Consider the following 14770-nt stretch of genomic DNA (forward strand, 5'->3'; position numbering starts at 1 on the left):
AAACACCTGCTGGTGCTCGCTCTCCAAATCCCTGCAGAAGGCCTGGAAACACCTGCTGGTGCTCGCTCTCCATATCCCCGCAGAAGGCCTGGAAACACCTGCTGGTGCTCGCTCTCCATATCCCTGCAGAAGGCCTGGAAACACCTGCTGGTGCTCGCTCTCCAAATCCCCGCAGAAGGCCTGGAAACACCTGCTGGTGCTCGCTCTCCATATCCCCGCAGAAGGCCTGGAAACACCTGCTGGTGCTCGCTCTCCATATCCCTGCAGAAGGCCTGGAAACACCTGCTGGTGCTCGCTCTCCAAATCCCTGCAGAAGGCCTGGAAACACCTGCTGGTGCTCGCTCTCCATATCCCTGCAGAAGGCCTGGAAACACCTGCTGGTGCTCGCTCTCCATATCCCTGCAGAAGGCCTGGAAACACCTGCTTAACCTGGAACTCTTTTTGATATAGTTGACACACTTGATCACATTGTGGAGGGTGGTGTGGAGCTCAGGCACCATGTCCTTCGCTGCCAAAGCCTCCCTGTGTAGGAAGCAGTGGTTAAACATCTCACTCGGTGCTCTCGCCAGGATCCACTTTACTACCCCGGAGGGCTGTCCCGTCACGGCCGCTGCCCCATCAGTGGTCACACCGACGCGCCAGTCCCACGGAGGCCAGGTACATGTCCACTGTGTTAAAGACAGCCTCTGGCCAGTCCCACAGAGCCCAGGTACATATCCACTGTGTTAAAGACAGCCTCTGGCCAGTCCCACGGAGGCCAGGTACACATCCACTGTGTTAAAGACAGCCTCTGGTCAGTCCCACAGAGCCCAGGTACACATCCAGTGTTAAAGACAGCCTCTGGCCAGTCCCACAGAGCCCAGGTACATATCCACTGTGTTAAAGACAGCCTCTGGCCAGTCCCACAGAGCCCAGGTACATATCCACTGTGTTACAGACAGCCTCTGGCCAGTCCCACAGAGCCCAGGTACATATCCACTGTGTTACAGACAGCCTCTGGCCAGTCCCACAGAGCCCAGGTACATATCCACTGTGTTAAAGACAGCCTCTGCAGTGGTGGTGGTGGGCAAATCAGCACTAAAAAGGAACTGGTCCTCCAAGTTGTTATCCCAGACGTGTCTGACATAGACCATTAGAATGGCATGGTTAGCCACATCTGTGGATTCATCCGGCTGCAGTGTCTGACATAGACCATTAGAATGGCATGGTTAGCCACATCTGTGGATTCATCCGGCTGCAGTGTCTGACATAGACCATTAGAATGGCATGGCTAGCCACATCTGTGGATTCATCCGGCTGCAGTGTCTGACATAGACCATTAGAATGGCATGGTTAGCCACATCTGTGGATTCATCCGGCTGCAGTGTCTGACATAGACCATTAGAATGGCATGGTTAGCCACATCTGTGGATTCATCCGGCTGCAGTGTCTGACATAGACCATTAGAATGGCATGGTTAGCCACATCTGTGGATTCATCCGGCTGCAGTGTCTGACCTAAGACCATTAGAATGGCATGGTTAGCCACATCTGTGGATTCATCCGGCTGCAGTGTCTGACATAGACCATTAGAATGGCATGGTTAGCCACATCTGTGGATTCATCCGGCTGCAGTGCGTTATGGCCATTTGCACTGATGCTCTCTGATGTCTGGCGCGTTTTGTCCTCAGACACGTCCAGGATTCTCCTCCTCGCGGTGTCATTGAATAGGGGGTGTGGTTTGAAGTGTGTTGGCGGCTGACACTCCCACGGGTTCAGTGCACATATCATTCGCAGCAGGGAGAATGAGATCCTCTGCGCTGGTGTGTTTTAGTTTTTTTTGCACTTAGCAATACGCTGGACGACAAGGTATGAAGGTGCAAAGTGGCTTTTCTTCTACCGTTCAGACGTTGTTCAATGAATCGTGTTCAAGGCCTCCGGATACTGACATTTCCTTATCTTTGTGGCTTTTATCTTGGTGCGCAGATGCCTTTTCATTTTGGAGGGTTTCATGCTCTCATTAGCTAACAGCTGTTTGCATAGGATCCTCTGCGGTCTACACTCACCCTGACTGTCTTCTATATATGTAAAACCATATTTGATGAAGTCGGGGGCGGCGTTCTCTCTTCTGACGGGGACCGGTGTTGTCTGCCTTGTTGGTTGACGTTGGAAGCAGCGGTAGATGAAGAGGAGAGCTGCGCGTTTTTAAAATGTTACACTGACAGCAAGCCGACATGAGTTGAATGACAGCTGACTATCCACATGTGCAATGCCTGCAGAACACGCCTGCATAGTTATCTGTCAATCAGAAGATCTGTATTATCTGATTGGACGGGTCACATTTAAAACTAAACAATGTTGCAGAACGACGTTTTTATTGGATCAGTGTGTCAAGTCAAATGTTTATTGGTCACATACACGTATTTAGCGGATGTTATTGGGCGTGTAGCGAAATGCGTGTGTGTGTGTGTGTGTGTGTGTGTGTGTGTTGAGAAATCTGTCATTTCATTGGCTCAGTGTGTGTGTGGCGAGAACGTTACTGTATTGGTCAGCGAGTGAGTGCAGCGTGAAAACCCTCAGAGTCTGAGCGTAGCTAATTGTTTCACCACTGTGGACACACTGCATCTGTTAAGTCAGCAACAATAAGCGGTGCAGCGGTATCCTGTCAAAATAAAAGTTTTGGTGCGGCGGTTAGCTTTCAAAATAATGTTTTCTTATTTTATTATACTCTTGCATAATAAGTCTTGCGGCCCCTTTAAAATCCTCCCATGGGGGTCACGACCCCCCAGTTGAGAACCACTGCTCTAGACTGCCAGGCTCCAGTCCTGGGGGGATGGGTAGGGGAGTGTGCAGCTCCAGGTTGTGAGGTGCTGATAACAGTCACCAGCAGGGAATTAGTAACAGTTAATCTTCCTTATGTGAGTCTCTCCATCTCTCTCTCTTGTTGTTCCTGACTGAACAGAGGATCCTCTCTCACTTCCTCTATTTATCTCTGACATCATCACTAGAGGACAGTCTTCATTTATCAACAGGGTTTTATTCGTTGACACACCTCACTGAAAACTACAGTCTTACACAACATCCATTAGTTAGAATAACACTACTGTACTGAACACAATGTGTATCTTCAACACAGTAGATAGAACTAAGCCAACATCAGCTGGTGTAGAATATATCCACACTCTCCTGAGTCTCCTCATTAACTCTCTCTGTCTCCGTGGTGAAGGTGTGACATCATCATCACACTGTAGAGGTCTGAGCTGATCTGTTTTATTCCAGTCTGGTTGAACAACTAAAACATGGTGATAGAGATCCTACTAGCAGATGGAATCTGGAGGACAGATGGAGCTGTTGATAATAATCCTCTCCCTCCCCCTCTCTCTCAGGTGTGCACACTTTCCAGAACATGTATGGTTGTGAATGGGATGATGACACTGGAGCCACAGAGGGTTTTTTTCAGTATGGATATGATGGAGAGGATTTCCTGGCATTGGACCTGAAGACAAAGAAATGGATCGCTCCAACACCACAGGCCGTCATCACCAAACACAAGTGGGACAGTAACACAGCTAATGAGGAGCGGAGAAAACATTACCTCACCCAGGAGTGCATTGAGTGGCTGAAGAAGTATCTGGACTATGGGAAGAGCACTCTAATGAGGACAGGTACAGAGACACATGACATGACGTAACTCCACTGTCATTTCACAATCAATTGTTTTTAAGTCACATGAAGTTGTTATTTTGAATGACAATAGTATTATCTTTAAAAATGTGTAATTTAACAGTTTTTCCTTTCTTCTGCTACCCTCTGTCATTTTCTCTCATCTCTCTGCATCTCTGTCTATTCCCCCTCTACACTACACACTCTCCATTTCCCCTCTCCAGTCCCTCCCTCTGTGTTTCTGCTCCAGAAGACCCCCACCTCTCCAGTGACCTGCCACGCGACAGGTTTCTACCCCAGTGATGTCATGGTGTCCTGGCAGAAAGACGGACAAGATCACCATGAAGATGTGGAGTATGGAGAGACTCTCCCCAACGATGACGGAACCTTCCAGAAAAGCATCCACCTGACAATGACACCTGAGGACAGGAAGAACAACAAGTATCAGTGTGTGGTTCAAGTCAAGGGTATCAAGGAGGACTTCATCGGGGTTCCGCCTGACCAGGGTGAGAGATTCAAATATACACTATACCCAACCTTCCTACTGAATGTGCCCAATATTCTTCATTTCTAAGTTCACTTATCTGTTTAGGGGCGCTACCTTTCTGACTGCATGTTCTCCTTGACCTCCTGACATTTTATTGACATTGACAAGGATGCTGCTTACAGTTTAATTTTTGATGAAAATGTACCATCTAGTACTATAGTCTGAATGCTCTGTTCTGATGATTACAGATGCCGCCAACGTTGTCCCCATCATTGGAGGGGTGGTAGCTCTCCTCCTGGTCGTCGTTGTTGTTGTTGTTGGGGTCGTCATTTGGAAGAAGAGGAGCAAGAAAGGTGAGTGAGGAGAGAACGACCCTTTCTATTTTCCTATGTAGGCGACATTGTCATCTTAGATATTATCAGCTGTGTTTTAGTTAGCTTAGAAGAAGTTTACAGTCAAGTGTTGTAGTTAGTGATGGTAGAGGAATGTTTGATTGAATCTGATTCATGTAAATAAAGAGGAATGTTGTATGTGACGTCTGCAGGTAGGATATGCAGTAGAAATACAGGAATCAGAATACTCTCAAACTGATGCTCTCTTATTCCACCAAACCAAGCGGTCAGAGTCAATAATAACATCACGTTCATCTCTGTGTTTCAGGCTTTGTTCCGGCCAGCAGTAAGTGCCTGCCTTCATGTTGTTCTCTATTCTGAAAAGATCACTGATTTGTGTTGTGTTGGACTGTATGAGTGTGACTGTCTTTTTTTCCATGTAGATTCTGATGCTGGTTCAAACTTAGATGTCAATTGATGTAGCTACAGTGCCTTGCGAAAGTATTCGGCCCCCTTGAACTTTGCGACCTTTTGCCACATTTCAGGCTTCAAACATAAAGATATAAAACTGTATTTTTTTGTGAAGAATCAACAACAAGTGGGACACAATCATGAAGTGGAACGACATTTATTGGATATTTCAAACTTTTTTAACAAATCAAAAACTGAAAAATTGGGCGTGCAAAATTATTCAGCCCCTTTACTTTCAGTGCAGCAAACTCTCTCCAGAAGTTCAGTGAGGATCTCTGAATGATCCAATGTTGACCTAAATGACTAATGATGATAAATACAATCCACCTGTGTGTAATCAAGTCTCCGTATAAATGCACCTGCACTGTGATAGTCTCAGAGGTCCGTTAAAAGTGCAGAGAGCATCATGAAGAACAGGGAACACACCAGGCAGGTCCGAGATACTGTTGTGAAGAAGTTTAAAGCCGGATTTGGATACAAAAAGATTTCCCAAGCTTTAAACATCCCAAGGAGCACTGTGCAAGCGATAATATTGAAATGGAAGGAGTATCAGACCACTGCAAATCTACCAAGACCTGGCCGTCCCTCTAAACTTTCAGCTCATACAAGGAGAAGACTGATCAGAGATGCAGCCAAGTGGCCCATGATCACTCTGGATGAACTGCAGAGATCTACAGCTGAGGTGGGAGACTCTGTCCATAGGACAACAATCAGTCGTATATTGCACAAATCTGGCCTTTATGGAGGGGTGGCAAGAAGAAAGCCATTTCTTAAAGATATCCATAAAAAGTGTTGTTTAAAGTTTTCCACAAGCCACCTGGGAGACACACCAAACATGTGGAAGAAGGTGCTCTGGTCAGATGAAACCAAAATTGAACTTTTTGGCAACAATGCAAAACGTTATGTTTGGCGTAAAAGCAACACAGCTCACACCATCCCCACTGTCAAACATGGTGGTGGCAGCATCATGGTTTGGGCCTGCTTTTCTTCAGCAGGGACAGGGAAGATGGTTAAAATTGATGGGAAGATGGATGGAGCCAAATACAGGACCATTCTGGAAGAAAACCTGATGGAGTCTGCAAAAGACCTGAGACTGGGACGGAGATTTGTCTTCCAACAAGACAATGATCCAAAACATAAAGCAAAATCTACAATGGAATGGTTCAAAAATAAACATATCCAGGTGTTAGAATGGCCAAGTCAAAGTCCAGACCTGAATCCAATCGAGAATCTGTGGAAAGAACTGAAAACCGCTGTTCACAAATGCTCTCCATCCAACCTCACTGAGCTCGAGCTGTTTTGCAAGGAGGAATGTGAAAAAATGTCAGTCTCTCGATGTGCAAAACTGATAGAGACATACCCCAAGTGACTTACAGCTGTAATCGCAGCAAAAGGTGGCGCTACAAAGTATTAACTTAAGGGGGCTGAATAATTTTGCACGCCCAATTTTTCAGTTTTTGATTTGTTAAAAAAGTTTGAAATATCCAATAAATGTCGTTCCACTTCATGATTGTGTCCCACTTGTTGTTGATTCTTCACAAAAAAATACAGTTTTATATCTTTATGTTTGAAGCCTGAAATGTGGCAAAAGGTCGCAAAGTTCAAGGGGGCCGAATACTTTCGCAAGGCACTGTACCTAGTTAATATGGCTGCATTTACTGTGAACCATGCATTTACTGTGAACCATGCATTAGGAACCTGAGAATGAACCTGAACTCATGGATGATCTTTCTATCAGTATTTTCTTCTAATATTGGGGTTTATTTCTGTTTTAGCTTCCGACACTGACTCTGACAACTCTGGAGGTGTCAAGAAGATTTGAGAGACCTCTGCTCTTCAGGAACATCAGAGTAAGTCACTTAAGGTGTCCTCATATTAATGAGCAAAATGATTCAACCATTACCACACTGGTATACAGTCTGACTGTGTATACTGTGTTTATGTGTGTGTAACCTCTCTCTTTTGTGTTTTAGGAAGGCGCTGAAGAGGACCTTCTCAAGAACATAACACACATATACATATACTTGCGCACACACACACACAACACAGGAGGTTGGTGCCACCTTAATTGGGTAGAGCGGGCTTGTGGTAATTGCTTGAGTGGAATAGTACCAAATACATCAAACACATGGTTTGATCTACTCCGTTCCAGCCATTATTATGAGCTGTCCTCCCCCTCAGAAGCCTCCTGTGACACACACACACTGTAAACACAGATCCATACATTAACAAAAAAATCTGTTGTCAAAAATATTATTTGGTGATTTTCATTTGAACAGTTTTACTTTCATTTAATCTATGGTTTGGCTTTTTAAAGTGTTGTAATGTGTTTTTAATTGTTAAATGTTATATTGCCACTTTGTGAGGTATATCTCATTCTTACAGCTATAGTAGAATCAACGGAACACCATGAAAGTGTCTTTCTGGAAAGGATTAGATTGTTGTGAGATGTTAAATTATGATTTTAACTTAAGATTATTCTACAAATAAAAAATAAATTAGCTTGATTTTCTCTTAACTGAAGCCATAAAAACAACCACATTTAAAAGGTATTGCTGTAAACCAGAAAAACTCTATTATTTTGTGTAGTGTAGCTGCACGTGTGTAGGTTTTAGTGGGATAACATACAGTAATTGTGTGTGACATGTTTGAACTTTGCTCACAATGTAACATTCTTAATTATGGCCATAAACCAGACAAGGCCTTTCATCCACATGTTCCATTTGTAAATGTTTCTCTTTTAACGAAAGTGGCTTTATTGCTGTAGTTTTTATGATACGTTTGATTTCTGATATTTTTTGGGGTAGTTGGTTGTGTAAAAATAAGTTGGTGAAGGGGCAAGTTGAACAATTATTTTATTGCAACTGTTTGTGCTTTGTACATTATGGATGCTCTACACTGCAATGATCGACCAAATCTAATACAAGTCCAGAAAACAGGATTGTAAATGTGATCCATCTAAGAGATACATAATGAAGCAGCGAAACAACAAATTAGAGACCAAATTCATGCGTTCTGTCATAATGTTCTTACACTTTCAATAAAGTCTACAAAATTTGAATCAAAGCGTCATACTGGGCCTTTTACTAATGTTTGCAGTAAGATAAGTTTTAAACCGCAAAGGATTTGAAGTGAAACAATATAATTTTGTATATAGGCTTAAGAAGTAAAATATATTTTGATGATCTGTATGATCGATGATGGGGTGGCAGGTAGGCTGGTGTTAGTGTTGGGCCACTAGCCAGCCGACTAAGTAAAAATCTGTCTGTGCCCTTTAGCAAGACACTTAACCCCTATTGCTCCTGTAAATTGACTAAAATGTCAAATATAAATGTTTGAATAAAATACTTCTTAAAAAAGGGGGATAATCTCTACACTGTTTACTTTGTCCTGAACATTACCATATGGTACAGATTAGGATAAATCACTGCTGGTTTTCATTCTCTTCATTATCTTCTGATCAGGGACTGAGTCAGACCTGGAAAACCAGGTGAGTGACCTTTGGCCATTGAATCAGTGATATCTATTGATCAATAAACAGCCAGACAGAAAAGCTGAAGCAGGACATCTGTCTTCTAGGGCTGAAATGAATAGTGCTATAAAAACCTGTTGCACAGAATCCTGCCTGGCAACATGACATCAACGTTGGGTTCATTTTAAAACAGGCTACTGTTGAAATGTGAGACTTTTGTGGATGGTGCTGCTCTGAATGGTGTTGCTCTAAAGGAAGCAATTCTCTATAATAACACTGGGACCTATATACTACACTCCCAATGTAACTAATGCATACACTTCGTATCTACGGTGACTCATTTAAACTGAGAAAATGTACAGGTTTTATGGCAAATTCATTCCAATAATTTAAGCTCCTTATTAGACCATGTCACAGTAAAATGTCCTCTGATAGCACAAACATTGTGTTTGTAGAATTTTATTTGTACAATTAACTACAAAACTAGGGTGTAACTTTATGGTATGGTGCCAATCAAAAGATACATGGGTTCCAGGTAAACAATGATGCTGTAAACAGTGCTTGACTTGGGAAGGAGCTCACTGCAGCTGAGTACCGGAACCTCAAACTGCTTGAGCTCCTGTTTCTCTTATTGTAAACAAGCATTTTATTCAACGTCTATCATACAGGACAACAAAATATCTCAAATCAAATTTGTCCCATTTTTTTTAACCTTTATTTAACTAGGCAAGTCAGTTAAGAACAAATTCTTATTTTCAATGACGGCCTAGGAACAGTGGGTTAACTGCCTGTTCAGGGGTAGAACGACAGATTTGTACCTTGGGTTTGGGTTTGAACTTGCAACCTTCCGGTTACTAGTCAAACGCTCTAACCACTAGGCTACCCTGCCGCCCCATATGCCGAATACAACAGGTGTAGGTAGACCTTACAACCCCTTAACCAACAATGCAGTTTTAAGAAAATACCTAACAAAAAAGTTAAGAGATCAGAATAACAAATAATTAAAGAGCAGCGGTAAACAACAATAGTGGTGCTGTATACAGGGTATTACGGTACAGAGTCAATGTGGAGGCTATATACAGGGTATTACGGTACAGAGTCAATGTGGAGGCTATATACAGGGTATTACGGTACAGAGTCAATGTGGAGACTATATACAGGGTATTACAGTACAGAGTCAATGTGGAGGCTATATACAGGGTATTACGGTACAGAGTCAATGTGGAGGCTATATACAGGGTGTTACGGTACAGAGTCAATATGGACGCTATATACAGGGGGTACCAGTACAGAGTCAATGTGGAGGTTAAATACAGGGTATTACGGTACAGAGTCAATGTGGAGGCTATATACAGGGTGTTACGGCACAGAGTCAATGTGGAGGCTATATACAGGGAGTACTGGTACAGAGTCAATGTGGAGGTTATATACAGGGAGTACTGGTACAGAGTCAATGTGGAGGTTATATACAGGGAGTACTGGTACAGAGTCAATGTGGAGGTTATATACAGGGAGTACTGGTACAGAGTCAATGTGGAGGTTATATACAGGGAGTACTGGTACAGAGTCAATGTGGAGGTTATATACAGGGAGTACTGGTACAGAGTCAATGTGGAGGTTATATACAGGGAGTACTGGTACAGAGTCAATGTGGAGGTTATATACAGGGAGTACTGGTACAGAGTCAATGTGGAGGTTATATACAGGGAGTACTGGTACAGAGTCAATGTGGAGGTTATATACAGGGAGTACTGGTACAGAGTCAATGTGGAGGTTATATACAGGGAGTACTGGTACAGAGTCAATGTGGAGGTTATATACAGGGAGTACTGGTACAGAGTCAATGTGGAGGTTATATACAGGGAGTACTGGTACAGAGTCAATGTGGAGGTTATATACAGGGAGTACTGGTACAGAGTCAATGTGGAGGTTATATACAGGGAGTACTGGTACAGAGTCAATGTGGAGGTTATATACAGGAGGTACCGGTACAGAGTCAATGTGGAGGTTATATACAGGGGGTACCGGTACAGAGTCAATGTGGAGGTTATATACAGGGAGTACTGGTACAGAGTCAATGTGGAGGTTATATACAGGGGGTACCAGTACAGAGTCAATGTGGAGGTTATATACAGGGAGTACTGGTACAGAGTCAATGTGGAGGTTATATACAGGGAGTACCTGTACAGAGTCAATGTGGAGGTTATATACAGGGGGTACCGGTACAGAGTCAATGTGTGGAGACACCGGTGTCGAGGTAATTGAGGTAATATGTACATGTAGGTAGATATTAGTAGGCTTTTATAAATAACATATTCTAGATATTTTGTTGACCTGTATGAAAGATGTTTGAATAAAATGCTTATTAAATAGTGGATAATCTCTGTACTGTCTATTTTGTCCTGAACATTATATGATACAGAGATTAGAATAAATCATGTTCTGTCTCTTCACTTGTCTGGAGGTCCACAGCACTGCTGCTTTTCCTTATTTCCTTCTAATCAGGGACTGATTCAGCCCTGAGTGAACTCTGGCCAATGAATTAATGATATTTATTCATCAATAAACTGCCAAGGAGAACAGAGCAGCTGTAGCAGTACTTCTGCCCTCTAGGGCTGAAATTCAATAGCCTATCATAGGGTATTCACCAAGACCTGTTGCACAGAATCCTGCCTGGCAACAGATGATATTAATGTTGTTAGACTTATGGAATGTAGGGTGCTATAGGGATATAATTATCTTTTTATAATAACATGCTGGGACCTACAGTAACTTCCCCATGTAACGACTGCACACCCTATTCCAATATTCATATCCACAGTGACTAATTTATCAAGCTGAGAATATTAGCATAATATGGGAGAAATACCCTACTTCAGGTTTTACGGCAAATTAATTTCATTTATTCAAAACTTCCTTTGATAGCACAAACATTTTGTTTGTAACATTTAATTTGTCCAATGAACTCCTACACTAAGATGGACATTTACAGAATAGTGCTAACCAAAAGATGCCCGGGCTAACACATCTGACTGGTTTGGAACATGTACTGTATTTGTGTTTCAGGAAACAGTTCCGAGGCAGATACGCTAGATAAAACGATAAGGACTTTACTTCCTCCAACGTTTGGTTATGATATTGTTATTTTACCCTTTTGTATGCAAACCTCTTTGACTGATCCTCTTCAAGTCACAAAGTTGTCATGTCATAATTCAAATCAAATCAAATGTATTTATATTAGCCCTTCTTACATCAGCTAATATAACAAAGTGCTGTACAGAAACCCAGCCTAAAAAGCCAAACAGCAAGCAATGCAGGTGTAGAAGCACAGTGGCTAGGAAAAACTCCCTAGAAAGGTCAAAACCTAGGAAGAAACCTAGAGAGGAACCAGGCTATGAGGGGTGGCCAGTCCTCTTCTGGCTGTGCCGGGTGGCCAAGATGTTCAAATGTTCATAAATTACCAGCATGGTCAGATAATAGTATTCACAGTGAACAGGTCAGGGTTCCATAGCCGCAGGCAGAACAGTTGAAACTGGAGCAGCAGCACAGCCAGGTGGACTGGGGACAACAAGGAGTCATCATGCCAGGTAGTCCTGAGGCATGGTCCCAGGGCTCAGGTCCTCCGAAAGAAGAGAAATAAAGAAGGAAAGAAAGAAAGAAAGAAAGAAAGAGAGAATTAGAGAGAGCATACTTAAATTCACACAGGACACCGGATAAGACAGGAGAAATACTCCAGATATAACAGACTGACCCTAGCCCCCCGACACATGAACTACTGCAGCATAAATACTGGAGGCTGAGACAGGAGGGGTCAGCAGACACTGTGGCCCCATCCGATGATACCACCAGACAGGGCCAAACAGGCAGGATATAACCCCACCCACTTTGCCAAAGCACAGCCCCCACACCACTAGAGGGATATCTTCAACCACCAACTTACCATCCTGAGACAAGGCCGAGTATAGCCCACAAAGATCTCCGCCACGGCACAACCCAAGGGGGGCGCCAACCCAGACAGGAAGACCACGTCAGTGACTCAACCCACTCAAGTGACACACCCCTCCTAGGTACGGCATGGAAGAACACCAGTAAGTCAGGGACTCAGCCCCTGTAATAGGGTTAGAGGCAGAGAATCCCAGTGGAGAGAGGGGAACCGGCCAGGCAGAGACAGCAAGGGCGGTTTGTTGCTCCAGTGCCTTTCCGTTCACCTTCACACTCCTGGGCCAGACTACACTCAATCATAGGACCCACTGAAGAGATGAGTCTTCAGTAAAGACTTAAAGGTTGAGACCAAGTCTGCGTCTCTCACATGTGTAGGCAGACCATTCCATAAAAATGGATCTCTATAGGAGAAAGCCCTGCCTCCAGCTGTTTGCTTAGAAATTCTAGGAACAATTAGGAGGCCTGCGTCTTGTGACCGTAGCGTACGTGTAGGTATGTATGGCAGGACCAAATTGGAAAGATAGGTAGGACCAAGCCCATGTAATGCTTTGTAGGTTAGCAGTAAAACCTTAATCAGCCCTTGCCTTAACAGGAAGCCACCAAATTGTTTGGTTCTAGTCAGGATTCTAGCAACCGTATTTAGCACTAACTGAAGTTTATTTAATACCTTATCCGGGTAGCCGGAAAGTAAAGCATTGCAGTAGTCTAACCTAGAAGTAACAAAAGCATGGATTAATGTTTCTGCATCATTTTTGGACAGAACATTTCTGATTTTTCCAATGTTATGTAGATGAAAAAAAGCTGTCCTTGAAACAGTCTTGATATGTTTGCCAAAAGAGAGATCAGCGTCCAGAGTAACGCCAAGGTCCTTCACAGTTTTATTAGAGACGACTGTACAACCGTCAAGATTAATTGTCAGATTCAACAGAAGATCTCTTTGTTTCTTGGGACCTAAAACAAGCATCTCTGTTTTGTCAGAGTTTAAAAGTAGAAGGTTTGCTGCCATCCAGCCATAATTGATTTAATGTGTATTTCACACGTCTCAACCGACTACAGAGAAAATAAAAATCAAGGTTTGTATTGAACAGTACAACAAACCTTTTCCAATGACTGGCACTGGGAAATAACTGGTAGATTCTCATATACAGGGGTTCCCCAACTGGCAGCCCACAGGCAATTTTATTTATTTTTTTACATAAAAGACTTTAAAAACACCAGCAAATCAGCTCCAAGTGATTTTCATTTGGGAAATATGTTCCAAAGTATTTCCATGTATAATAGAGATATACACATTAGGAACACCTTTCTAATATTGAGTTTACACCCCCTTTTGCCCTCAGAACAGCCTCAACTCTAGGTGTCAAAAGCGTTCCACAGGGATGCTGGCCCATTTTGACTAATGCTTCCCACAATTGTGTCATGTTGGCTGGATGTCTTTTGGGTGGTGGACCAATCTTGATACACACAGGAAACACATACACAATTTGTGTCTTAATAGTCTCGAGGCTTAAGAATCCTTCTTTAACCTGTCTCCTCCCATTCAGGTACACTGATAGAAGAGTATTTAACACGTGATCATAGCTTTCACCTGGATTAACCTAGTCAGTCCATGTCATGGAAAGAGCAAGTGTTCCGATGTTTTCTAAACAGTGTATGTGATCGTATACAAATGTAAGCCAGGTTGGAAATTATTGTGTTTTAGTCAAATATATGTTTGGGCTTCTTGTGGTCAATTTGCAGTCTAAAAATTATTTGTAATTATGTTCCGGCCCCCTGATCATCTGCTCAGGAAAAAATCTAGTTGATAATCCCTGTCATATACTGTACATTTGACTCGGACTGTGAACAGTTGCAGCAATTTATTGTGACAATTTATTTTGACATAAACATTGTTAGGCATGTAAGACAATAGAGGCCAGAGTATTCAGTTTGAAAACTGTCTTTATTTGGAGCAGTGCTGTGATCAGTTGAGAGAGAACACAGTGTGTCTGTGGAAACTGATCTGGGATCAGAACATGCCTTTCCTGTAGCGGTAGATCAACTCTGAAATGCCGTCCTTACACGCCTTTACCCAGCCGTCCTCCTGCATGTGCTACACTGGACAAACACACAGACACAGCTACACATACATGCATTTGATTTAAAGGTATTGTTTACATTTTATGCTCCTATGTCTTCAGCATGTCTACATTCTAATATGGACAAATCCTTATGAGATAAGATAATAATTGAATATTTAGCTATAACCTCTTACATGTAATTCACACCTGGAATTTACACAACAAACACCTACCAGTGCATTCGGAAAGTATTCAGACCCTATGACTTTTTCCACATTTCGTTACGTTACAACCTTATTCTAACATTTATTTATTTTTTTAAATCGTCATCAATCTGCACACAATACTGTCACGTATACTCCCTC

General features: G+C 42.8%; 1 protein-coding gene across 1 annotated transcript in view; it reads left to right on the plus strand.

Annotated features, from left to right (window-relative positions):
• Positions 1-7997, plus strand: part of LOC110496224 (H-2 class I histocompatibility antigen, Q9 alpha chain) — a 35523-nt gene extending 27526 nt beyond the window's left edge. The window contains exons 3-8 of the mRNA XM_036952781.1: positions 3365-3643; positions 3866-4147; positions 4377-4481; positions 4789-4806; positions 6707-6781; positions 6905-7997. Of these exons, the coding sequence (XP_036808676.1) occupies positions 3365-3643; positions 3866-4147; positions 4377-4481; positions 4789-4806; positions 6707-6753 (731 nt within the window). The 3' untranslated portion in view covers positions 6754-6781; positions 6905-7997. The remainder of the gene's footprint in view (positions 1-3364; positions 3644-3865; positions 4148-4376; positions 4482-4788; positions 4807-6706; positions 6782-6904) is intronic.
• The last annotated feature ends 6773 nt before the right edge of the window (positions 7998-14770 follow it).

This window comes from Oncorhynchus mykiss, chromosome 18, assembly GCF_013265735.2.
Source record: "Oncorhynchus mykiss isolate Arlee chromosome 18, USDA_OmykA_1.1, whole genome shotgun sequence".
NCBI classification, from domain to species: domain Eukaryota; kingdom Metazoa; phylum Chordata; class Actinopteri; order Salmoniformes; family Salmonidae; genus Oncorhynchus; species Oncorhynchus mykiss.